The 24,142-nt window shown below is 53.3% G+C and overlaps 2 protein-coding genes across 3 annotated transcripts in view; both read left to right on the top strand.

Moving 5' to 3' along the window:
• Window positions 1–3,529: 3,529 nt before the first annotated feature.
• The window catches only part of HOXB3 (homeobox B3), a 33,126-nt gene continuing 12,513 nt past the window's right edge, over window positions 3,530–24,142 (top strand). The window contains exons 1-2 of one of the 2 annotated variants that reach the window (XM_057536734.1): window positions 3,530–3,586; window positions 11,778–11,955. The gene's annotated coding sequence lies outside the window, so the exon portion shown is untranslated. Of the gene's footprint in view, window positions 3,587–11,777; window positions 11,956–21,009; window positions 21,598–24,142 lie in introns of those variants that run through there. The other variant, XM_057536735.1, reaches the window with a different exon arrangement.
• On the top strand, window positions 7,222–10,296 carry HOXB4 (homeobox B4). The gene is made up of 2 exons (XM_057536737.1): window positions 7,222–7,970; window positions 8,807–10,296. The coding sequence occupies exons 1-2, from the start codon at window positions 7,514–7,516 to the stop codon at window positions 9,103–9,105; spliced, it is 756 nt and encodes a 251-aa protein (XP_057392720.1). The 5' UTR covers window positions 7,222–7,513; the 3' UTR covers window positions 9,106–10,296.

Raw genomic sequence — 24,142 nt, 5'->3', positions numbered from 1 at the left:
TGGAGCATAATCCCTGTATATCGGAGCTTCTGCTTGTTCCAGTCTCTTTTTCTCTCTAACTCTCTCTTTTCTGTTTTCCAACCCCCAAGGGCCCCAAGGAAAGGAGGAACAAAATCCTTCTCTATGAGAAGTGGGGGCTTGGGAAGCGATATTTGGGAGCAAAGGAAACCGAAACAGCGCAGGTCGCCGCGCGGCCGCTGCGCTGGCCGAGAGGCAGAGGCTGAGGCTGTAACGTCCCCGAGCTGCCAGTAGAGTCCGCCTTAGACCAAGTTCACAGCCAGGCTGGAGCCTCCAAGGCGCCAGCGAGCGGCCGCGCAAGGTGGCCCCGGGCCCGCTGGGCCTCGCAAAGCCTGGACGCTGAGCTCTCTCTCCAGCCTTTTGGGGGCCTATGGCCCCCTCCTCTCCCAAGGAACACTTGCTCCAAGTTCTTTCCACTCTTCACCCCAGAAACACCCTTCTCCAGGTCAGCCCATTCTATGGCTTCCCATATGTCCCCACTCCTGTCAACGGCAACTGCGGCCCCATTCTAGGGGACAAGAATGGAGAGGGGTGGGTCGTCAAAAGCTCTTCCAGCCATCTAAACATGAGAGAACGGTGAAAATGCGGGAAGTGGTGAAAAAAGCCGGAAGTGGAGTCAGCATCTTTTCCCGAGGAGGAGTTATTGAATCGAAAGACTGACTCCTCTTCTCCAGGCCTAAGGCCCTTAGTGGGGGCGGGGGAGGAAGGGCAGGGAAGACGTTTTGCGCTTGGGTTTCTGCAGCCGGCGCAGCAGAATGAGACCCTGGGCCGTGAGGCCAGTGTTATTGCCCGAGGGGTCGCGAAGTTGGAGGGTCAAAAGTTTACAGCGTGCGTGAGCCGGCCGCAGCGGCGTCTAGCGGCTGGGGCGGGGTGGAAGAGGGGAAGAGGCAGTGTGTGTGTGTGTGTGTGTGTGTGAAGACAGAAGAAAGCGAGCAAGGGATGCTCGAGGTAAGGAAGACTTGTGGGCTCGGGGAGTGCGGGAGCGGAACTGGAGAGGGGAGAGGCAGATATCTGGGGAAGGAGAAACTGAGGGAGGAAGAAACCCTTCTCCCCCGACTGGCTCTGGTGGGGTGGGGAGCTGCACAAAAGAAAGCGCTCTGGGCATGGCCAATCCTCTGCGCAATTTTCTCTCCCAAAGACAACCTTTGAGTCACCATATAAAATTTAATTAAAACCTACCCAGCCGCACACATTTTAAAAATCCAATTACCCACACGTCCTTGCAGGACTTTTGGTGGGGTCAAAGATGTCTTCCAAGGTGAAGACCTGACTCCAACCCACATCAGCCCCACCAGGCTTCCCCTAAAGGGGCCAAACAGCTGGATCCCCCAGCTCCTCCTCCCTCCAGGCAGGCCTGTTTTTTCAGGGATTACCCCCAGACGGGGTCCAGGCAGTTGGAGTCCAGTAACCATGGGCCAGGACTGGAGGGAGTTTAAAAACTCCCATCCCTCTTTCCCGATCGCTTGGGTTTAAGCACTTGGATACTGAAAGAAAGTACAAGGAAGTAGCTTGTTAATTCTCTCACTCTCTCCCAAACCTACATTTGTATGTTCTTCCAGAGTCCCTCTCTTCCTATTTCAAGGAGGGAGGGGAAATGAGAAGGAAAAATACTGAATGGCCTCACAGAGATCTTTTTAACTGGCGACCTGAAATGAACCTTGAATCCGTGCATTAAGCTTAGCTCATAAGTAAAATGCTTAGAGAGACTAATTATAACACCAGGGCATATGCTTATTTGGGGTCTTTAAGTAACTGTTTGTTGCATTATGAGATGTCATCATATTCTCTTCTAAGCATTTAATATAGGAGGTACTCTCTGGGTGTTTGTCCCGCCAGAAAAAAAAGATAACCTGGGAGTTTTTATAAAGATGCATTTTGAAATATGGCCAGAAGAGACCGCAGTTTAATGTCAAATTTCAAATCAATTTGACCCCAATTTTTTTTAAATTAAACCAATTGGGTGTGGGTCCTCATTTCTACTTGGCCTTCAGGCAAGTTTTTCTGGGGAGTCAGGCCACAGGGAATTCCTAGAGTCCAGAGGAGGTAGAGGCCAAAACCTGAACTGGAGAATCTATCTCTTTCTGTTCCTCCTCAGTCTCTTTTCCCTCCATTCCAGTACAGTATGTTAGCAAGTTGATAGTTTTGTGGAATAGACTGGAGCAGCCCAAGGTCCTGAGCTGGAGGGGCCTCAGAATGAGAAAGAGGAGTCCTCTGCCATCCCAGGCCAAGCTGGGTACCTTGGGATGCTCTCTTCCGGCCTCCTCGCACTAGGGAGATACCCCCTTGCAGACACTCCCCGTAGACTTGAACTGGGTGGAGGGGGAGTCACCTGATCTACTTCTGCTGGTTCCTTGGAGGCTGGAGAAAGGGGGAAATGTGTTGCTGGCCCGTCACCTATTTCTGATCCTGGAGGGACAAAGCAAAGAAAATCTCTTGAGTATTTTTAACACCTCTCTGATTTGCTCCTCAACCTCCTTGTGGTGGTGCTGGGGGTAGGCAAAGGAGTTACTGTACAGATGAGAAGTAGTTTTAAATAAAAATGCAGATGGGGAGGATACTGTTTGATTTTTAAAGGAGAATTAGAGCCTCTGAAAGCCAGTGCCCCAGTTTTGACCAGTGCAGTCCAGCCCTTCTCTCAGGATTCTATCTTCCCCAACATGCTGGCCTATGAACCAAATCTCAGCACCAGGAGGTAGAGGGGTCATTCCTGGGGCCCTGGAGCCTCTAAAGTTTTGGCAGAAATGGGGGTCTCTCTGGCATTGAGGGGCAGAACAAAGCAGATGGAGTGTGCAGCTGGGTGGGAGTACAGGCCTTGTCAGTGCAGCCATTTATAGGGGAGGAAGGAGGGAAGGGGGCTCTGGCTGAGGCCTGCTCTCTGGGACCCAGATCCCCACATTTCCACCTCTCCAGGTGCCAGCCTCCATCACAGGCCAAAAAGGGAACCCCCGTGGAGTTCTACCCTTTCCCTCTTGGCCCCCAAACGAGAGCTGACAAAAAATATAGGAATGATGGGATATCAAAGAAGAGGCGGGGCCGGGCTGAGTCTTATACGAATGGGACTTTTTGGGGGTGGGGGTGGGGGTTGGGGAAGGGGAGAGAAGTTTCTGGCAAAAAGAGCTGGAGAGGATGAGCTGAATCAAATTCCTTGCTCTGTCATTTTTCTCCCAAGTAATGACCTGCGCAAAATTCAATATGACCGAGCGAACTGCGCGAGCGTATTATAGTAACTGCCTGCTCGTGGGGGAGGCCCGAGAGGGGTGAACCGCAGGTCACGGCGTCTAAAAATTATTAAAATGTTCGAGAGCCTGGTGACGCGCCTAGCTGTTTAACAAAGACTGCCAAAGTATGAGATTAATACGAAAACTTGCGCTTCAAAAACAAAAACACACCAAAAAAAAAAAAAAAAAAAAAAAAGGCTTGTTCCGGCCACCAAGGGGGCCCGGAGCTCCTCTGCCCGCCGCCGCGGTTCGGTTTTCGGAACACACAATACTGGACGAGAGCGAGCTCGTCGGGGGCCGCGCGGGCCCGCGGGCGGGTTGGCGGCCTGGAGGGCGCGGGGAGCGGCCCGGTGAGTACTCCCGCCCGCGCCCCTCCGGGCCTGGCGCTCCTCCGCGCCGCTGGCGGTGCGGGCCGCCGGGGCTCGCCCTCCCGGCCTCAGGGTCTCCCTCCCTCGCTCAGTCCCTCCCTCACCGCCGACAAAAGGTAGCCGATGCGACGCGGGCTGGGCACGCCTGGGACGGCGGAGGGACTGAGCAGCGAGAGGTCACTCCAGCAACCTGTGGCTGCAGGGAAAAGGCGGCCCGCGGGCCAGCGAGCCACCGGGAGCGCCGGGGAGGTGGCTCTGAACGCGGGCGGAGCCTTGGTTCTTTCTTATTATTATGCGTATTGATGTTAGTGCTCTTCGGGGGTGGAGGGAGAGGCAGCCTCCTGCTCTGAACCCCGTCTTGGAAGTCGCTGATAAACCAAGTCCTCCACCCATCGCGGTGGGACTGGCTGGGATGGGGGGTGCGGCGCCACGGTGGGATGGGCAGGTGGCGGCTCTCAGCGCGCAGCGCTCTGTCCCCAGAATCAGCCACACACAGCCCCGCGGGCTCTGCTTCCAATCCCTCTCTCTTGGGGTGCTTGGGGCACCTGGACCGCATCTCTTGAGAAAGTGTAGAGCAGCAGAGAGGCCCCGCTGGCCAGCGCATTGGCCCTCCCCAAATTCCGAAAAGCGTTCGAGTTGGACGGGTTTCAGGGAGGCGAGCTGAGAAGGACAGGAGGTATGGGGTGGGGGAGGGGCCTGGCCAGCTGGAAAGGGTCGTGGAGCCCCTCACTAAAGTGGCCCTTGACAAGACTTGGGAAAGCCCCTGCTTGACGCTGGGGGGCTGTTGGGGGTCCTATCCACACATTTTGTCTGTGGATCCAGGGTCAGGTGCCAGTCTCCCTGGGTGCCTAAATGGGGTTCTGAGATTACTTATTGGACCCTCTCTTGGCAAAGATAACTACAATAGTAGTGTGTGAGTGTGTGTGTGTGTGTGTGTGATTTTTCAAATATAGGTGAGTCCAGCCTGGCTGGGAGAGTGTTGGTGTTAGAAATCAGGCCCGGAAGCCAACCTTGGTAATCTAGATTTGGGACAGAAAATCAGAGGGTCTCTGGGCTTAGCTGCTGGTAGGTGGAAACTCTCCTCCTATCCACCTGCAAGGGTCCCAGGACTAGGGATGGGCAGAGACCTTTAGAGTATGGTGGTTAGAGGGTTGCTTTTTGTTTTGTTGATGTACTTGTTAAAGAAATTGATATTATTCTGATTTGTTCACTAGGGATGCAAGTATTCTTCAGACCTAGAGAGATGAATGGGGAGTCTGGGTGCAGAAGAGGCTTCTGTGAACCCTTCTCCTCACCCTGTGAAGGCCCTCAGCTTTCACAGTCTAGGACGCAGTTCCCTTCAGCTCCATCCTCAGTCTCCCAGCTTAGTAAATTCAGTGGTTACTGGCAGCCTCAGGAAGTCCCTTCAGAAATTCCACATCCCCCAGGTTTCCCAGATCCCCATTTTGGTCCCACTGCCAGCAACCCTAGCAGGTGGCTGAATGAGCAAGTTTAGACTGAGAGAGCGTGCCCGGAGCTAGGGAGGTGGGGGAAATGGGGTTCCTCCTCAGCTTTACCTATTATCCTCCTTTTCTGGCCCCAGGAGGTATGGGAGGTTGGGAGGGGCCGGAATATCATCTGGCTGCATCTTTTATGGTTCCTCATTGCCCTTCATTCGGAAATGAAACGCCTTTGATCTTTTCTCAGGTTGTAAACGGAATTGCCCATCATTAAATATCCGGGGCCCCATCTGCTTGGTCTCCCAGCATTTTTCTTTACAGCTGTTTCTCTCTCTTTTTACCATTGAATTTTTCTAAAAGGACTTTTATGACCCCCCCCCCCTTCACACCCAGCCGCCTCTCCCTCTTCCTTTTGCTGAGAGGCGCCTTGGAAAATATCTAGATATTCGTTTGATCGAAAACTAAAGGCTGCAAGGGGCACGGAGTTGCCGATTGGGGTTTTGTTTCTTTTTTTTAAAAAAAAAAGTCCTGGGGGGAGGGGAGGGGCGCGAGGGCACCCAGAAGGGCCTGATTCTGACTATGCCGCAGCCTCAGGATGACCCTTCCTCCTTTTGTGCTTAGCTAATGTTTACATCTCATAATTCATGCGCCGCCGAGTTGCGCAGCGGCCCCATGGTTCGCGTCCCTTTGCGGGACCGGCAGCTTCTATTTCTAATAGAAGAGGAAGAGAGTTGAAAACCTTGTAATCCCAGGAATGGACCCGAAGTGACTTTTCCTGCTCCCAGACCTCAAAACTTGAACAAAACGAAATAAAATCGAAGCACTCAAACCACACCCCAAACGAAGGACGCGTGGAAAGTAGGAGAACTGGAAAATTTCTGGGCCAAGAAGATATATCTGTCTTCTGTATATACCCTGTAGATCCGAATTTGTGTAAGGAATTTTGTGGTCACAAATTCGTATCTAGGGGAATATGTAGTTGACATAAACACTCCGCTCATTTTTTTTTCCTAAATGAGGACCATCCGGTGACTGACCACACGAAGACTCCTTCCTTCTTCTTTCTCTTTCTTTTTCTCCCTCAACTGCTTAGAGATGGAGGAATCGTCTACCTGAAATCTCCCCCTGCCTGCCCTTGGGAGCCTTGGTCCTTTTTCACTTCTCTTAAAAGGTTAATATTGTTGCTGATGTTTTATTTTATCCTCTCCCTCCAGCCCACCTATTCCCTATTTTGGGCTTAGGGAGGCTTCACTGAAAATCCGGTAAAAATGACTTGTCTTCAGTGTGCGAAGGCAAAGGAAATTTGCTTTTCAAACGGATGCAGAGGTCGCCTTTCCGTTTGGGTTCAGAACAAGATGCCCTGGAAACACACGATTACCAAGGGGTGTTATTGTGTGGGGATCACCCCTGTCTCCTATCCTCAGCATCACAAGGATGTGAGATTTCTGCTCGCTGCGCAGGCGGCCGCATTAGCGGCAATTACAACGTCTCGACGCCGAGGTTAGCGTTGCTCCGGTGCTTCTGGAATTAGCAAATTTCTATTCAACGTGCTCTCAAAAGTTGGAGGTTTTTTACGCCAGTGCTCATGTTTAGTGTGGGAAACCAAGTCGTTTCTCCCGGCTTGGGCCGCGTGGGGTAAGGGGAAGAGTGGATAGGAGAGGGAAACAGACGGACTGACTGACACAGCCAAACTAATAGCGCAGCTAAATGCGATTTGGAAGGCGAGGTCTCCCCGAATTAGTGCATGAATTTCCTATCGATCCGCCCGCGGTTCCATTCATCTCTGACAAGTCCCTCCGTGCACCCGCCTGGTTGCTCCGATGCCTCCTCTCTCACTCCTTACCCCTCCCCGTGCGGCTGCAGAGAAAAGGCCCACGCTCAGTGCCTCTCCCCCGTGTGGGTTCCCCTCTCAGGCGGAGCCCCTAGTCCGTCCCTCACTTAACTCCCCTGCACAGACGCCGGGTGCAGGGGCTCCCCCTAGCCACGTCGTGAGGAGGGGCTGGGGCCCTAAGGAAGGCCTGGGGGAGGTGAGGCAGGACAGGAGGGGCCACACCCGGAGCCCCAGCTTCTGAGGGGATCCAGGGATTGCGCTCCGCCCAGCACCCCAACAGGCCCTCGGGTGGCAACCTGCTCACTCGCTCTCCATCTCCCTCCCTCCCTCTCCCCGATCCTGGTGAGGAGAAGCGAGGAGGCGGTCGCCCCGCAGGAGCCCTATGTAAATCCTAGTGTTGGGTGGGGAGAGGGGGGGGAAGAGAAGAAGGGGAAATAAACCTCTTTGGCTAGAGTAGGGTCCGGGTGAGCAGATTTCCTTATCCGGGAATCGCAGGAGGGGCGGCCATTGGCTCCGAGGATCACGTGGGCCCCTAACTTTGTTCACTTGACAGTAAGTAGGAGGGCTTTCGGAAACAGGAAAACGAGTCAGGGGTCGGAATAAATTTTAGTATATTTTGTGGACAATTCCCAGAAATTAATGGCTATGAGTTCTTTTTTGATCAACTCAAACTATGTCGACCCCAAGTTCCCTCCGTGCGAGGAATATTCACAGAGCGATTACCTACCCAGCGACCACTCGCCGGGGTACTACGCCGGCGGCCAGAGGCGAGAGAGCAGCTTCCAGCCGGAGGCGGGCTTCGGGCGGCGCTCCGCGTGCACGGTGCAGCGTTACGCGGCCTGCCGGGACCCTGGGCCCCCGCCGCCTCCGCCACCGCCCCCGCCGCCCCCGCCACCGCCCGGGCTGTCCCCTCGGGCTCCCGCTCCGCCGCCCTCTGGGGCCCTCCTCCCGGAGCCCGGCCAGCGCTGCGAGGCGGTCAGCAGCAGCCCCCCGCCGCCTCCCTGCGCTCAGAACCCCCTGCACCCCAGCCCGTCCCACTCCGCGTGCAAAGAGCCCGTCGTCTACCCCTGGATGCGCAAAGTTCACGTGAGCACGGGTGAGTGCGTGGGCACCCCTTCCCCCTCCCACCCCCGGCGCTTTACACCAAAGGGACCTCGAGGCATGGAGCGGGGTGGGGGGGGGAGCTAGGGGAAGCCAATTGTCCCCGCTATAAACTCGCCATTGCCGGAGATTTACGGTCGCCTGTTTTCAGAGCCACATAATTACATCCCCCATAAATTTTTATGGCCTGGTGGGCCCCGCGCCTTTGAAGTCGGTTCCCCATCCTCTTTGCCATTCTCACCAGCGACTTTTTCGCCAGGGAGATGCAGTCTCAGTGAAATTGGAAATTGGGGAGGGGTGTAAGGGGGGGAGGAGAAGGGGGAGGAGGTAATCTGTATTTAAGCTGAGAGTTGAGTCAACTCCCTGTATTTTTTTTTTTTCTTTTCTTTCCTCTAGTCTGGCTCCTTGGCTTGAGAAGTGGGCAAAAGTTTTTACTGGGGGCAGGCACTGCTTGGAATCTGAGCAGAGAGGGTGGGAACTAACAGAAGAAAGGTTTAATGAAGCTCCCTCCCTCTTTCACCCCTCATTCTCCCATCCCGGGCCCCAGGCCACGTGCGGGGAGAAAGAAGCGATTAAAACCTTGTGAAGATTCCTCACTCCCCCCAGACACCCAAACAACAACGTCGTGACCACACAATTCTCCAAAACTTAGAGGTCTCTTTCTCTTCCTGGGGTCCCGCTTTCTCTTTCATCCCCACCCCCTCCGGAGGAAGAAGAGGTGGCGGGAGAAGGAGGGAGGGAGACACTGTGTTAGCTGCAAGAAAGGGCTCTCCCTCCTCCCTTTCGGGGCAATAAAACTTTCTCTTTCTCCCTCTCTTTGTGTGTGTCCAGTAAACCCCAATTACGCCGGCGGGGAGCCCAAGCGCTCTCGGACCGCCTACACTCGCCAGCAGGTCTTGGAGCTGGAGAAAGAATTTCACTACAACCGCTACCTGACGCGGCGCCGGAGGGTGGAGATCGCCCACGCGCTCTGCCTCTCTGAACGCCAGATTAAGATTTGGTTCCAGAACCGGCGAATGAAATGGAAAAAAGACCACAAGTTGCCCAACACCAAGATCCGCTCGGGTGGCACCGCAGGCGCAGCCGGAGGGCCCCCTGGCCGGCCCAACGGAGGCCCTCCCGCGCTCTAGTGTCCCCCACGTGGGAGCCGCGAACCTCGGGGCGGGGGTGGGTTGCGAGCGCGGGGGGGGCGGTTGGGGGAGACGCGGGAGGGGACCCTGAGGCCTGGGTCCGAAAAAGCCTACCTGCCCTCCCCCCACTTCGTCTATTTACACGAATAAATGCAGAGGAGGGGGGAGGGGAAGCTTTATTTATAGAAATGACAATAGGGAGGCGGGCGAGGCCCCCCAGAAGCAAGGTTCAAGTCTCTTGCTTTCTTCCTTAAAAAAAAGGAAGAAAGAAAAAGAGAAATAGGAGGAGGCTGCACTCCTCATTTTCAGCTTTGGTGAAGATGGATCCACGTTTCATCTTTAATCACGCCAGGCCCAGGCCCATCTGTCTTGTTTACTCTGCCGAGGAGAGGACGGGCCTCGGTGGCGACCATTACCTCGACACCCCGCTAACAAATGAGGCCCGGCTCGGCCGCCGCCGCCGCCTCTGCCTCTGCTGCTGCCGCTGCTGGAAGACAGTCTGGATTTTTTTTCTTTGTCCCCCATTACTGAAACCCAGCGAAAGCATCCTCTGACTGCCAGATAGCGCAGTGTTTTGGCCACGGTAACAAACACACGCACACAACCTCTCTCCCCCTCCGTGCCCGTTCATGGGGACGCTGGCCGCTCACCCCCTTCCACTGCGGGGCTGGGGTAGGGACCACAGGAAGGGGACAAGTGGAGGCGGGTGGGGGGATGCGTGCCTCGGCTACGCAGGAGCAGGGCAGGGAAATTGAGTCCAAGAGAAAGAGAGGACCCAGAGACCAGGAGGGCCTTCCTCTGGAAGGTCAAGCCGTGTCTGGCGGGGTGAGGGGCCAGTTGCGTTGTGGGAGCTGGGCACAACCCTCTGGCCAATCTGGAGTTGTACAGTGGAGGCCTGTTCCAGACTGAAAGTGAATGTGAAACTAGGAAATAAAATGCCCTTCCCACCTGGGAGATGAGGTTACAGAGACCTCTCCCATAGTTTATCATTGTTGCATTGATTATTATTATTATTATTATTAATTATTTTATGTCATGTGCGTCCTCTCTCCTATGCTCTTTCTGACATTCCAAACCAGGACCCTTCTTAGTTCTGGGGCTGCCTGAGTCTAGAACCCTTTGTTGGCGTGAAAATGTGTGTCCTGTACAGAGTGACAATAGAAATAAATGTTTGGTTTCTTGTGACCAGCACGGCGTGTTTTTGTTGAAACCTTGATGTAAAGATGCAGATAAATGCCTCCCAGAGTATATTTTAGGCACCCCAGTCCATTCGACCGCACATTTATGTGGTTGAGGAATTTTTTCAAAGGATCCGATGGGAATTTGTATCTCAGAGGACTCCAAATTGTGGTGGCTGGTTTGTTTTCCTTTTGGGGTGGGTGTGTTTTGTTTGGGGCTTTTAATTTTTCCCCTCTAGTCCAAAAATGGATTGAAAGGACTGGGAGGGCTGACTCCAATCCCTAATGAGGGGAAAATGTTTCATGGTAGAACACAAGAGGCTTAAGTATGACAAAGGCTTTCATATAGTGATTTATTTGTCATAAGCAAATAAAATGCGGTTAAAGCTGTCTCCTTCTAGACAGACGGCTCTTTGCTTATTAAAGTTCCGAGAGAGGATTCTGAGCGGCCGGCCTCTTTCCTCCCGCGTAAGAAGGTATCGTTTTCCTCTGAGGTGTTTAAGGCTTTAATGAGTCTAATTTTTTGCACAGATGTTTCTGGGTGTTTGCAGGTTTTCAGAGTATTTTTATATTACAAAGGAGCTAGCCGGTGCCATAGCTCAAACTCTGACAAGCAAATAGATAATCAAGAAGACAAATGGCCTCTTTTGTGAAGCCCTGCTCCTGTATTAATTTTCATTTTCTTTCTCATAGAAAGTATCGAAAGTATGACTGGGGACCAAATAGCTTTCTGTCTCTGAGGTCCCAGTCACCCCTAGAATGGAGTGGGGGAAGGGAGGGGTGCAGGTGACCCTCAGAAGCTCTGTCAGGCTTGGGCCACTTTGGGGCTGAGCCCAAGAGAAGTTCTAAGGTCTGGGGGCTCCGGCCTCGGGGCTCTGGTCCGGTGGTGGCTCCGGGTACAGCCATCCCGCCTCCCAAAAGCTCAGGGCTCGGGAGAGCAGATGCATTTAAAAGTCATTTTTCGGTCCCATCTCCCTTCAGAAAATAAAAATAACCAATTCCACCAGCGCGTTTTACTGTTATTTCTTTTGCATTCTTCCGGTGTGCAGCTCCCGGGCGTCTGAGGCTGTGTCGGGCCCGGGAGAGACCGGGCTGGGGTCCACCGCGCGGGAAGGGGCGTTTGAACCGCTCGTTTCAATGCTGCGGGGATACTGGTAGCAAATCGCCCGGAACTGGAGGTTGAGAGTGGCGAGCTTTGTTTTCGGTGGAATCGCGGTGTGATGTTTAGCTGCCAAGGGATGCGGCGGCCCTTCCCTTCTAGAGGGGAAAATAGTTCTTAAAAAGCATATGCCCCCCCCCCATGTCTCTATAGAACCAAATCAAAGCTGCTCTTAGGAAGGTATGAATAGAATAAAAAAGATTTCTATGGAGCTTAAAGTTCACAGCCATTCTGTGTAGACAAGAGCTAAGAAAAATGTGAGAATTATACAGAAAACCATTAATCACTTCTTTTCTTTAAATACGTATCCTCTCTCCTTTGTTATTATTCAACAGCAAATCTCCGCAGACCGGCTGTTGGGGGAAAAAAGTGTTAGCCGCCACTCCCGGATCTGCAAGGGGGAAAAAATTTGGAACCATAAAGCTGAAAACTTTTTTCTCTCAGTTTGGAAGAAGCTGTTCGTCATGAATGGGATCTGCAGAGTTCAGGCGAGAGGAGGCGAGAGGCTCAAAGGTAACAAAGCCCCGCCTGGGCTGGCTTTTTTAAAAAATCGTTTTATGAGCTCTTTTTACTAGGGAAAGAAGAAACACTCTCTCGCCTCCTTCTTTTTCTTTTTCAACTATCTTTGCGGGGTTTTTATGGTGGACGGTTGGTCAGGTTTGATGCCTTTTATGATGACAGATGCTTGGGTCAGGGACTGACACCTGGAGAGTGTTTGAATTGATTGGGACTGAGGTGTTAGGCACCAGAAAACCCCCAGAAAAGGTTGTTTACGAGGCAGCTCAGAAGTGCTTTCTGGTTTTAGAAAATGCAGGAGGGCCTTGGGAGCCCCAGCGTGTGTGTGTGTGTGTGTGTGTGTGTGTGTGTGTGTGTGTGTGTGTGTAGCGAGGTGAGGTGCACATGTGGCCCGTGGGTTCCGTGACTCTGCTTGTCTACACTGGGGGCTGGTGTCCCACAGGTCTGTTTACCGGTGAGCAGTTGTCACTGCCACCTCCTGGAAAAATGGAATGCAATTTTTGGATGGAATGCCCCAACCTCAGAGCAGGGTATAGGTGGATGTCTTCGGTTTTTCTTTTTGTGTCTAGGTTGGGATTCTAGACAAATATTTGCAACTCTCTGGAGCAGGAAACTGTTCTGTTCACAGGCAAGGTTCGTTGATGCCGGAATCTTCCTCTTCTTCCACTCTGCTCCCTTCCTTCTTCCTGGAGGCTCAGAGTTTAGTTTGGTTTCCTTTTGCTCTCTTGGTCTGGGGGCTCTGTTCTCCCCTCTGGGGCCCCGCTTCTGAGGGTGAGGGAGCCAGTGGGCTCTGCCTCAGACCAGAATGTGCTGGCCTTTTTTCCCTGGGGCTCACTGAGGCTTTGGAAGTAGGAGGCTGGCAGGAGAGAGAGTTCATGGAGAGGCCACGTTTTCTAGGCGATTAGCTCAGTATTAGAACCACAAAATGACCTCGGAAGCCCCTTGACCTCTCTGAGACTGGACATTGTGTTGGCTCTTGCCTCCTGCCCAGAAGGGAAAGTCACACCTCCGCAGGGAGGGGTCCTTGGGCTGTTGTATGTCCCATCTTCTCCACCCCCCACCAGCCCCCCCAACCCCTTCTTTGCTATCTTGAAATTTCTGGATTGTTTTTCTGTTACTGTCCATTGGGGAGAAAAGGAACAAAAAATTTTTTTAGCTCAGCTGGGGGAAGAAAGTAGGGTGCTGGTCTCTCTCTGTGCAGAGCTCCTTCCCTCAGGCAGACTCACCCCGCCATCCATGTCCAGTTCATCCCTCCTTCTTTCCTGTTTCGTTGGAGGGAGCTGAGGGAAGAAAGACAAAGGGAGGCAGATATGAGCGGTCCAGGGGCTTCAGAGGGCTAGGGGGACAAACCCCTGGGTCCTAAGGGGACAGAGGGCCCCCATTGTGGTTACTGTCTCTCGAGGTCTGTTATCCAAATCCACAAAATCTTAACCCATTTTCTGAAGTCCCTTTGTTTAGGAAGCTATTTCTGTAATCACTCTCACCCCCTTCCCCACTCCCCAATCCCACCCCAGCTATTCACAGAGCCCACGGAGTACCTCCCCACCAGAGGAGCAAGAGAGATGGGAGAAGGGTCAGTGCAGGCTGTTCTGACCATTGCCAGGGACAGCTGTGCCATGTTAACCAAAGTTTCCAGCAACTTTCAAGAGATGTGTGGAGGATTTGCTAAGAAGTGAACTCTGAACACAGAGCCTTTTCAAATCTATATTCTACTTGCTGTATCTTAAAAATCTACACCAGCAGCCATCCTCCTAGGAGGGGATAGAGACAAAGAGAGAGACAGACAGACACACAGACAGACTCCAGCTGGGAAGAAGGAAGTGTTCCCTTGAGTTAAGACTAGGAGAGAAAGAAACTTGCTGGGATGTATGTGGGGTGTTGGTTTGCATTTTGTAAATTTTCTCCTATGTCTTGGGGACTGTCTCAGGCAAGAAATAACTGGCGTTGGTTGGTATCCTCTCCTTCGTCCCTGGGAGGTTTAATAAATGCAGGAGCTGGAGGCCTTGGTAAGAAAAGGGAGCGAGCAGAAAGGCAAGCTGGACTGCTCCTGGGATGAAAATATTTGGGGCGATGTACACCCATAACTCATAAGGGCAGATAACCAGTTGTGAGCCCTCTATAGGCCCAGGTGATAAAGATCTAGTCCCCTGAGTCTTTACAACCTGCTTTCTGCAATGTGAGGATTAGAGGTCCACCAAAGGGAAAGAGGAGGGAAACAATGGAAAGAGAAGGTTGGGGTTCCTTTGGGGGTTTCAGCCCCACAGGTGGGAACTGAGGGACCTTCCCCCTCCCTCACTCCCAGACCCCAACCTCTGCAGAGCTGAGTGCTGCAGGCAGGCTCCCCAGCCCCTTGGGCTCACCATCTACAATTCTAGCGGCCACCTCTATCCTCCGAATCTTTGGACCTCTCTTCCTCCAGCTCCTGGGCCCTCACCACCCTTGCTCCTACTTGCACCGGTCTTGGCAGAGTAGGGCTGCCGGGTCCTGCCAGAGCCTGTCGCCGCCGGGGCAGCCCCAGCGCCCGTGGTGGGTCTCCCTGGGAAGCGGCGGCCCGGGAGGGGGGTCTGGTTGGAAAGCGGAGTTGGGAAGTTTCCCAGCGTGAGTTGAGCGCTGACGGATTTGTGATCGGCAATAAAACAGGCACGTTCAGATTCGTAAATCAATCTCGCCTTTCTCACAGTATAAACGTTCGCTTTATCGGCAGCAAGAAAGCACTCTGCTCACACCCGGGCGCTTGTTTATTTGAACATGGACATTCCCAGGATCCGAAGAGTGTGGGCATTTTAATAGAACCTGCCCGGCGTGCCTTCGTGTCACTGGCTTTTCTTTTGCTCGTCCTTAAAAATAATTTCTCCGTTTCAGAGATTGCTGTCTTCCCATGCTCCAGCATATTCTCTCTCCTCTTTTCTCTCCCCCACCCCCTCACTCCCCACGCCCTAGTATTTTTCTTTTAGACTTTAGTGGACTGCTTTTCTTTGGGGGGACCAGTTTTAATGGATTTCTGGCCAGGACCATGCAGGGAGTTGCCCTCATTGGAGCCGGGCACGGGGCTGAATTCAATACCAGCCTGGGTTTTGTATCTGCACAACCAAAGCTGACCACCCCCCTACAGAGCCCAGGCCCGCCGGCGCCCCACCCAAGGGTTGGGAGAGGGATTCCGAGGGGACCAGGCCGGCCCAGTGCCCGAGGCAGGGGCTGCGCTGCCGCTACCGCTGGACCGGACACCACCCGGGAGTGGCGGTTTCTTCGGGGGTGGTTAGGGCACCTGGGTCCTCAACCTTCTCCCCATCCAGTCGCTTTTGGTTCAGACCTCTCCAAACAAACCGCTGGCGGCCCCTCGGCCCCATGCCCCCCTCCCCAAAACGCATCTGTTCTTCCCAGTCCACCGGCCGCTGCGGCTGCCCCAGAGCTGCTGAAGATAAGGCTGGGAGTGTGGGCGAGGGGCTCCTTCAGGAATGTCTTCCCTGCTTCCCTTTGCAACCCCATCCCACACCGTGGCTAAATACTCCGGTTCTGGGATTCTGGTCGTAACTGGTCTGCTCCTTCTGGCGCCAAGCTGTATGTGAAGGTTTGGGAGTATACTTTGTTTTGTTTTGTTTTGTTCATATCTGAGAGGAAGAAGTCTGTGTACATTTCTCTCTCTAGGCCAAGGGACTGGATTTCTCCTATCATCACCAGTGTTTAACACTTTAATATGCAATCCCCCCATCTTTTTCCTATTGATCTGTCTCCATTGTCTGCTGCTTGGAAGCAAGGGGTACTAACACCTGGGAAATGGGGACGGGGCTGTCAGGCCAACTTCAAAGCCTCTTTCTTCCCTTTCCCTCTCCTCCCCTCCAGTTCAAATCTCCAGCTGTCTTCACTGGTGTGTTGGGGGGTGGGGAAGGGCTGAGACAGGATGTGACATAGGTACAGAGAGACTGAGTGTCCACTTCTTTTGTGTAGGAAACTTAGTCCAGGTCTTTTGTCTCTAGAGCATATTCTCAGTCAGTCAGTAGAATTTGGTTCCCTATAATAGTAACAACACAACGAAAACAAGTCCCCCTTGTGGTTACTCTCAACTCTGGAAGCTCCCGAGTCATCTCTTCACCCTGTCCCTTTTCTGCCCTTTCAAAAGGTACCACAAAAGATCTTTTTAAAAAGAGAATTAAAGCCAGAAGCCCCAGTCTTTATACATATACAATCTGGACTTATGAAATGCTTCTTTTGAAGCTGGTCTCTTTAGAAATTTTGTTGGTTATTTAAGGAAGAGGGGGAGTGGGTCCCACTAAAATACCCTAGGAGTGAGAGAGAGAATAGAGTTGGGGGATGCAGAGAGAGGAACTGGTTGCTGAGAAATGCAGGGGCTTGGAGAAGGACTCTGCGCCCATCCCACCCCACCCCCCAGAAGCCCCTGCAGACTACTTCTGCACCTCCACGAACTAAGCAGAAGCAGGAGGAGAAGGGAGAGAGGAGAGGTGGGCTGTGGGTAAGTGTGTGTTCTGGGGGGGGCTGGTTAGGGAATGTAGATACAGCAGATACAGATGTGAATGTGGGAGAGAGAACTAGCTACTATTCCATTTGTGGGTTGGGGGGAACCTATTTTGCAGGAAAATTTCTCCTCCTGAAGGGGAAGGTCATAGTGGTCCTTTGAGCCTGAAATCGAAAGACCCCCTTCCCCCTCCTGGTCACGTGATTCATTAAATAATTAATGCCGAGGTTGCAGAATAGATATGTATTCGTCAGGAAAATCGCAGGCTCGGTCTCCCTGTTTCTGACGTGCAATTCAACTGTCCTTTGAAAAACAAGCCTGTACCCCGAGAAAAAAAAGAGAGAGGGGGAGAGAGAGGGAGAGAGAGAGAAAAAGAGAGGGAGGCAGCAATAAAACAGCCCCGCAGCCGGAGCCACACCGCGGGCTGGGGTATTGTAAGTAGAAGGGATTTCTCACTACCTACCGCGTCTTATATGTCCATGTAAATTTATTGTTTGTTATTAATGTTATTGTCGTAAAATGTGACAAATAGCCATCTTCATTTCCTGCCATTTCTCTTCACACGGTCCTCTGTGTGTTTATACCCATTGAGGCATTGCATAGAGATTTTAGGAATATTCCTCTTCTCTATCTCTCTCCCTCTCCCTCTCCTCCAACCTTTTTCTTGATTTATAGCAATATGGGTGTCAGCTTCTCGGCCGGCATGCCAGCCATTGTGTGTGTGTGTGTGTGTGTGTGTGCGCGCATCTGCGTGTGTTTGTGAGTGAGTTGTGTTGTTTATGGCCATGTCTTCGATAAATCATTTCTCACAGAAAATGATGTGGAAGCTGGGCTATTTCTGTGGCCGGGAAAGAGTCACTCTCGGAGGCACTTCCTCTCTCTCTGCTCTGCTCCCAGAAGTTGGTTATTTCAGACGATTTTCAGTAATATATCAGCAGTTAATATGAAAGCTCTATAGCTGGAGGTCTTAAATTGCAGCATCTGTGATTATCAGTTAAGGTGAGATCTGTATAAATTTGGTAAACCAGAAATGCCTCATTGGCATATAAACCCAGTCAAAGACCACAACCTAATATAAAAATTATGTTTGTGAGCCTGATAGAGCCAACATTCCTGCAGCAGCAGACAGAGCTTCATTTTTCAGCGGTTCCCCTCCAGGAGTTTGGCTGCTCTGACGCCGGCTGTGGGTAAAGAACCCAACTCTGAAGGCAGAAGGAACCTGGGGGCAAGAGAGGTGGAGGCAGCGGAAAAAATTACTGAAGTTGAAGGCAAAGATTTTTGTAGTCGATGGGGACCAAGTAGAGGTCCTTTGCAACTGGAGAGGGCTGGAGGGATTCAGTTATAGTATTAAAGCTTAACCTATAGGACTGATGTATTGAATATATGACAGGGAGCTGAGGGTGGGGAAGGAGCTACCCAAACTGGGGGAGACAATGAAGGCAGAGGCTGAAGGGCAGGGAGGAAAGCTGAAAGCTTTGGCTCCCCATCCTCCTGTCTAACAAAACAAGGAAGTGAATTCACACCCCAGTAGCCTTCCTTCGACCTCCTGAAACAAAGAAAGTTTCCTCAGCAGTGAGGGACTATACGTGTCTGGGGCTAAAGGAGGGAAAAGTTCTCTAAGTTGTTCTAGAAAAGAAATGTTCCAGGAATCAGGTGGTCTCAGAAAGTTGGAGAGTGTTTCAGGACATGGGGTGTGTTCCCCTCACTAAACCCCCATCCAAAAAGGGAGCAAATGGGGTACAGATTGGGAAGGGGAGAGCTGGTAACTTTCCCCTCTGATTTCACCTGGAGGTCTGAGTACCTCCCCATTAGGGGAGGGTCTGCTGGTAGAGAGCAAAGCCAGAGGCGGCTTTTGGGGATATTATGCGCTGCGCCCCGAAGTTGTTATGGATGAGGGACAGAGCCTTTGCCAAGTTCGGTCAGGGCTGCTAGCTTCTTCCCTGGCTGGAGCCTGGCCAACTGACTTTATAGCCACTATTATCTGTGATACTTAACTCTGCCTGCTAGTGTAAACCTTTGAGCAGGAAAATTAGTGATGCCACGCCCAGGTGTTAATTATTCATGGCATCAGCTGCGTCCTGGAGTGGCGGCTTAGGCCCCAGTGGTGGCGTCCAGGAGCTCACTCCCATGCTCTCCTCCAAGTGGGCGCTGAGCCCTCTTCTTGTTAACAGGCAGCTTTTAGGGTGGGTGGTAGGTGAGGCCTCCTAATTTGGGAGTCTGGGTTGAAAAGGGTTTAGGGAGAAAGAGGAGGAAAAGGCCAAGACCCTAGGCTGGGATGGGTGGGGACATTACCTGGCCTCACTAAAAGGGCCTGGGGAGAGTCTGGATTCAGGGGCAGCTTTGACAGGGCTGGAGATCACGGGGTGGGTGGGAAGGGCCGGAGGAGGCAGCAGAGAGACCTGAGGGATAGCGGGCTCCAAACCCTTCAGGCCCCCCATCCTTGGGTGTTGAAGAATACCACACACACTCAGTGTGGGAAGCAAGGATTTCCTTCTCCCTCACCTGGAAAGTGAAGGGGGGTAAATGTGGAGAGGGTGAGTTCACCCCCAATCCAGTGCTCCAGAATTTAGGCCAAAGTCTTAGAATGCCGGAGAGAGGGGGAAAGGATTAACTCTTCCTTGGAGAGGAAAAGGGACATGAAGGGTGGAATGGTGGGTGTTAGTAGCTTCTGAATTCAACCTGTTTTGGAGGCTGGGGACTAGCAGGGGAAGGCTGAAGGCTGTGCTCCTTGGGACAGGCCAGAGCCAGTGGGGAGAGCTGGGAGCCAATCTCACAGGCCCCTGCCCCTGTGATTCCAACTCCTCCCCCCTTCTCCATCTCCCCTCCTCCTGCTGCCTCTGCCTGTGACGTGGAGGCCTGGTCCCCCTGCTTTTCCTCTCCATTCTCTCAGCCCCGTTCAGGTCTTTGTCTCTTCTGGCCCTCGGGATACCCCCTCCTCTTCCCTTTCCCCAACTCACATGCAGACTCTGCCCAGGAGACAAAAGCAGAGAGACCATCCCTCTCCACCATTATCTTTTAGTCAATCGCTGGCCCCTTGCTAAATCTCCCTCTGTGAGGCCTGATGCCCTCCATCCAGGCATATAGGCCTACCCTTCAAATCAGCAAGTTTGTTGTTTTTTAAAAATATATGCATTTGGTTCATTTAGCTACGAAGCACGCTGCTTCTTACCAGTTCTGCACACACACGCACCCCATTTGCTTTTTTGCTGTGCAGGAGATGGGGTAGAATATATTTGATGGAAGGCGCTTTAGGAAAGCTGCTGACTCTGTCTTCTCCCCAGACGCTGCTGGTGTCCACTTTCTCTATATAATTATAGTGTTTATCCCTGTGCCTTTAAGAAACTGGGCTGCTAATGCTTTAATGAGCAGAGGAGTTAGATAGAAAGATGAGGAGAGAGAGGTTGAAGGAAAAAGAGAGGGCCCAGAGAGAGAACAAGCAGCAGGATCCCTTTCTGAGGGGGGAAGTCAAGGCAGAGGCCAAGGAAAGGATGACAGGGAGAATGGAGACAAAGGCCACTCAGAGGGGCAGGGAGGTTGTCCTGGCAGAAGACATCCCACAACTTGGATGGGCACACAAACACACTCACAAAACCAGAGTTAAGTGAGAAGGGAAGTGGAAAGGAAACCACTCACTTTGCCCCCTTCTTTGTAGAAGAAGATGTCTCCACGGCAGAAGGATGGGTTCCCCACCCCCCGCCAAAAGGACAGGGCTCTGAGGCCAAGGGCTCCACACTGCCCAGAGGGGCAGCCTAATAAGTGAGGCCAGAAGTGACTTCTGGAGACACTCCTAAGTCCTTAGCAAGGCACAATTCAAATTCACTTAAGACAAAGAGAGAAGCAGAGTGTGAGAAGACAAAGGGACTGTGAGAAAGGGACAGAGACCACAGAGAAGGTTAGAAAAGGCAGAGAGAGAGAGAGAAAGGGAAAGAAAAGGAAGGGAAGGGAAAAGAGACGAGAAGAGAGAAAAACAAATAGAGACAGAAATGCAGAGAAAGAGCCCATCCCCTTGCGGCGGGGGGAGGGGGGGCGGCAGGCACAGACTGAGGAGGGGGCTGTAGGGTCTGGAAGCTCCTCCAGACTCTGTGCTTTCTTACAGGCAGCTGCCCAAAGCCGAGGCCATCCCAGAAACAAGGGGACTAGAGTAGACCCTGGGGGGTGCTAAGTCAGGTGTGAGGCAGCTGGGGTAGGAACTGAAGTGTCTGGAATGGCCAAGATGTCTTGGGCACTTCAAACTCCTCTTCCACCACCATCTTCAATAACTTAAAGGTTGGAATCTCCCAAAACTGAATCCCTGGGGTGGGATGGGGTTGGGTGGGTGGGCTGGTGGTTGGTGTCAGTCTCTCACACCCAGACCCAGGGAATCCTTCCTTGGCCTCTCTCCCCCTCCTGGGTTTGGTCTCTTCTTTCCCTCTTCCGGGACAGGGAGAAGAAGTTGATCTTCCAGCAGCCTGAGAACTTTCCCTTTCACCTCCAATCCACATCTCCTCCCTTGAACCCCACCCCCACCCCAGTCTGAACAAACGGATGCTACCCTCGCTTATCTCCTCCCTCCCCGATCTTTCTGGAAAGAAAAGGGAAAAGGGAAAGAAAGTTCCCACCAGCCTAAGCAGCTTTAGACAACTCCAGGGAAAATGGAAAACGCAAACCTTTCTCGCCTCCAATCCTCCCATCACCCACTGGCCGCCGCTGGGCTTTCCCCATCGCGCCCCCCATCCTCCTGTCCCGTCCTGCCCACAACGCTCTCCCTTCCCCTCCCTCCTCCGCCGAGCCGGACATATGGAACCCATTTCGCCGGTGACATTGAAGAGCCGCTGCGCGCCCGCCTTCCGCTATGGCGCCCCCGGCTCCCCGCGCCTCGCCTCGCGGTGCCCCCAGCAGACGCGGCTCCTCCCGCCCGGCCGCTCGGCCCGCTCGCGCGGCGAAGCCGCGACCCCGCTCCGCGCCGGGCCCGCCCGCCTCCCGCAGCCCCACGCGGGCCGGCCGCGCGCCGCTTCGAGGGCCGAACAAAGCGGCGGCGGCGGCGGCGGACTGGGGGCGCGCTTCCGGGCCTCTCCCCGCGCCGGCCGGCGGGACCGAGATGCGGCCGGCCGCCCAGCCCCCAGTGGCGCCCCGGGATCCGGGCCCGGCCGGCCCCCCGCCGCTGCCCGCGCCCTAGCGGAGCCGCACAGGTAGGTGTCGGTGCCGAGAGGGCGCCGGGCCGGGCTCCGGGTGGAGAGCAGGGGGTGCCTGAAATCCCCGCCCCCGGGTCGGGAAGGAGGACGATCGCAACACTGGAAGACAGAGATGGGGGCGAGTTAAAGAGGCGGTGCGGGCGGAGGGTGCGGGGCGGTGTGGAGGAATGTGGGGTGTGGACAGCACCCGGTTAGGGCCTGGGGAGCGCTCCCGCTCAGGAAGGGCTGCAGACGGTTGGAGGCTGCAGACGGTTTTCCGCGGGAGTTGGGAGCTCAGGGTTGTGCGGCGAATGTGAGGGGCATCTGCTGGGGTGGGGGATGGCTGGGCCCTGCTCCCGCAGTCCAGTTGCCACCTATGGCCAGAACCTTCTAGCACCTCGAGGGTTATTTGAAGCTGAAACTACAAGGGGTTGCGCTGAGGCCGGGTGTTACACTGAGAAGGTAGGAGAGGGGGTGATTTATGGCTTCAGAGAAGATGTGTTTACTCCCTGCCTGCTCTGGAAACCAAAAACCAAAGAGAGCAGAGGCGGGAGAAGCCTCTCTCCTTGGAGTGGAAGGCAATGCCAGGTTGATTCGCTGGGATTTATTTTCCCAGATGTGGGGAGATGGTGGGAACTGTCCCTTTGCCGGGACAAGATGTGAGGTATAAGAAGAGTGTGAAAGCACACACACGTAGATGTGTTTTGTGTATTGTGTGAGTGCACATTGTGTTCAGGTTGGGGTTTGTTGGGTACGGCATCGCTTTACAAGTGAGCACACAGGTAGCCAGAGGGGGGACTCGGTGTTCTCAGGTCTTGGTACCCTGGCAAGGGGTAGCTCTGGACACACTTTGCCGCCTTGTGCCCTCACCATGGAGTAGTGCTCCTTCAGCCTGTGCTTTCTTTCCTCCCACAGCCACGCGCAACAGCGCCCACCTGGCTTGGTCCCTGGCCCCTGTGTGCCATCTGCCCACGCTGACAGATCCTCACTTTGAACCTTTAACTTTGCCATGGGAGACTGAGGAATTAGTGAGCACAGCTAGGTGGGGAGGAGGAGGAGGAGGAGGAGGAGGAGGAGGGGAGGGGAGGAGAGGAGGGTGGAGAAGGGGAGGGGAGGGGAGGGGAGGGGGGAGGGAGGAGAGGGGGAGGGGGAAAGAGGGGAGGGAGGGGGGAGGGAAGGATAGGGTAGGGTAGTGGAGAAAAAGGCCTGCAGTGGTAGGGGATGTTGGTTTGAGGCTGGCTTGGGTGCCACCAGTACTGCTCAAACTCCCCCAAAGTCTGTTTGGGAGGGGACGGGTGAGCACAAAGGGGAACAGAGCAAAGGAGCCATGCAGGATGATGGAGGTGGGGAGAAAAATATTTTGACCCCCAGATAGTTATTTCCGCAGGCCAACTGGTGGCTCTTGCATTTCTGTCCAGACGCCCGGCTTTGCCTGGAAATTGTTTTGCATTAAATTTTCTCAGCCACAGAATTATCTTTCCTCGCCTCCAGCTAAACTTGCATTTTTCCACCAGACACTTGGGCCCCGCACCAATGAAATCTGAGAGGAAGCGGCTGGGCCCTAAGTGGCTGTAATTTAATTGATTTTATCATAAATCATCAACTTGATGAAGAACCCGAGGTTTCAGTGAAGTAAATTGATATTAATGGGAGTTTCTTGAAATGCAAACTCCCTGAATTGTTGGGGCATCTCGAGCAGGGGAGGTAGATTACATGTGTCCCAAGAGCAGAGAGCCTGGACCTGGAGCCCAGCACAGCTTTAGGGGGTCAGGAAAGCAAGCTGTGAGGGGCAGCTGCAGGCAGACCAATTTCTGTAGGGGAGAAGGCAGAGAATGGAACTTTGTTGGGGAGGGAGCAGAGTCTGATTCCATGAACCCTGCTGGCAGTCTTGGGAATGCTGGTCTCCCAGTTGGGGGAGGCAGTTGGAGAAGCTGGTAGGTGTGTGGGCAGTGTTGGGGGTTGGTCGGGTGAGAAGGCCAGGCTGGTACAATGGGTGCATTGACTCCTGGTTAAAAATTGTCAGGTTTAAGCCTTCCTCTTCTAATTACACAAATTAATTATTTACTGCTCAGGTTGCTGTGTCCAAAAATAGTACTTTTGATTTGAAGAATACCCACCCCTGACACAGAAGAGCAGTAAAAACCAGTGCACCAGCCTCTGAGGGGACAAGGAGGACCAGGATTGGGGCTGGTACTCAGTTGCGGGGGTGTAAGCATTTAAATCCCAAGAGGAAATAGTCTGCCTTTGGCCAAGATGGTGCCCATTACTGTCTGAACTCAGTTTATTACTGCTTATTGTCACTCACTTTTACATCAGTACACACAGAACCACAAACTGGCAGCCCAAAAAAGGGACCTTGGAAGATCATTTAGCCCAAGCCCTCCCCTCCACACAGGATCTGTCTTTACAGAAGGGGACAACTGAGGCCCAATGAATTCTCTGCTTCAGAGCACACAGCCAATCTGGACCACCTAGAATCCAAGCCTCCTGACTTCCAAGCCTATCCCAAGTATGACTTTAGACAAACCACTTCCTGGCTCTGGACCTCAGTTTATCTTTGACA

This window comes from Balaenoptera acutorostrata, chromosome 20, assembly GCF_949987535.1.
Source record: "Balaenoptera acutorostrata chromosome 20, mBalAcu1.1, whole genome shotgun sequence".
NCBI lineage: Eukaryota > Metazoa > Chordata > Mammalia > Artiodactyla > Balaenopteridae > Balaenoptera > Balaenoptera acutorostrata.
Note: the sequence above shows the minus strand (reverse complement) of the source record. Positions and strands in the feature narration are given on the sequence as shown.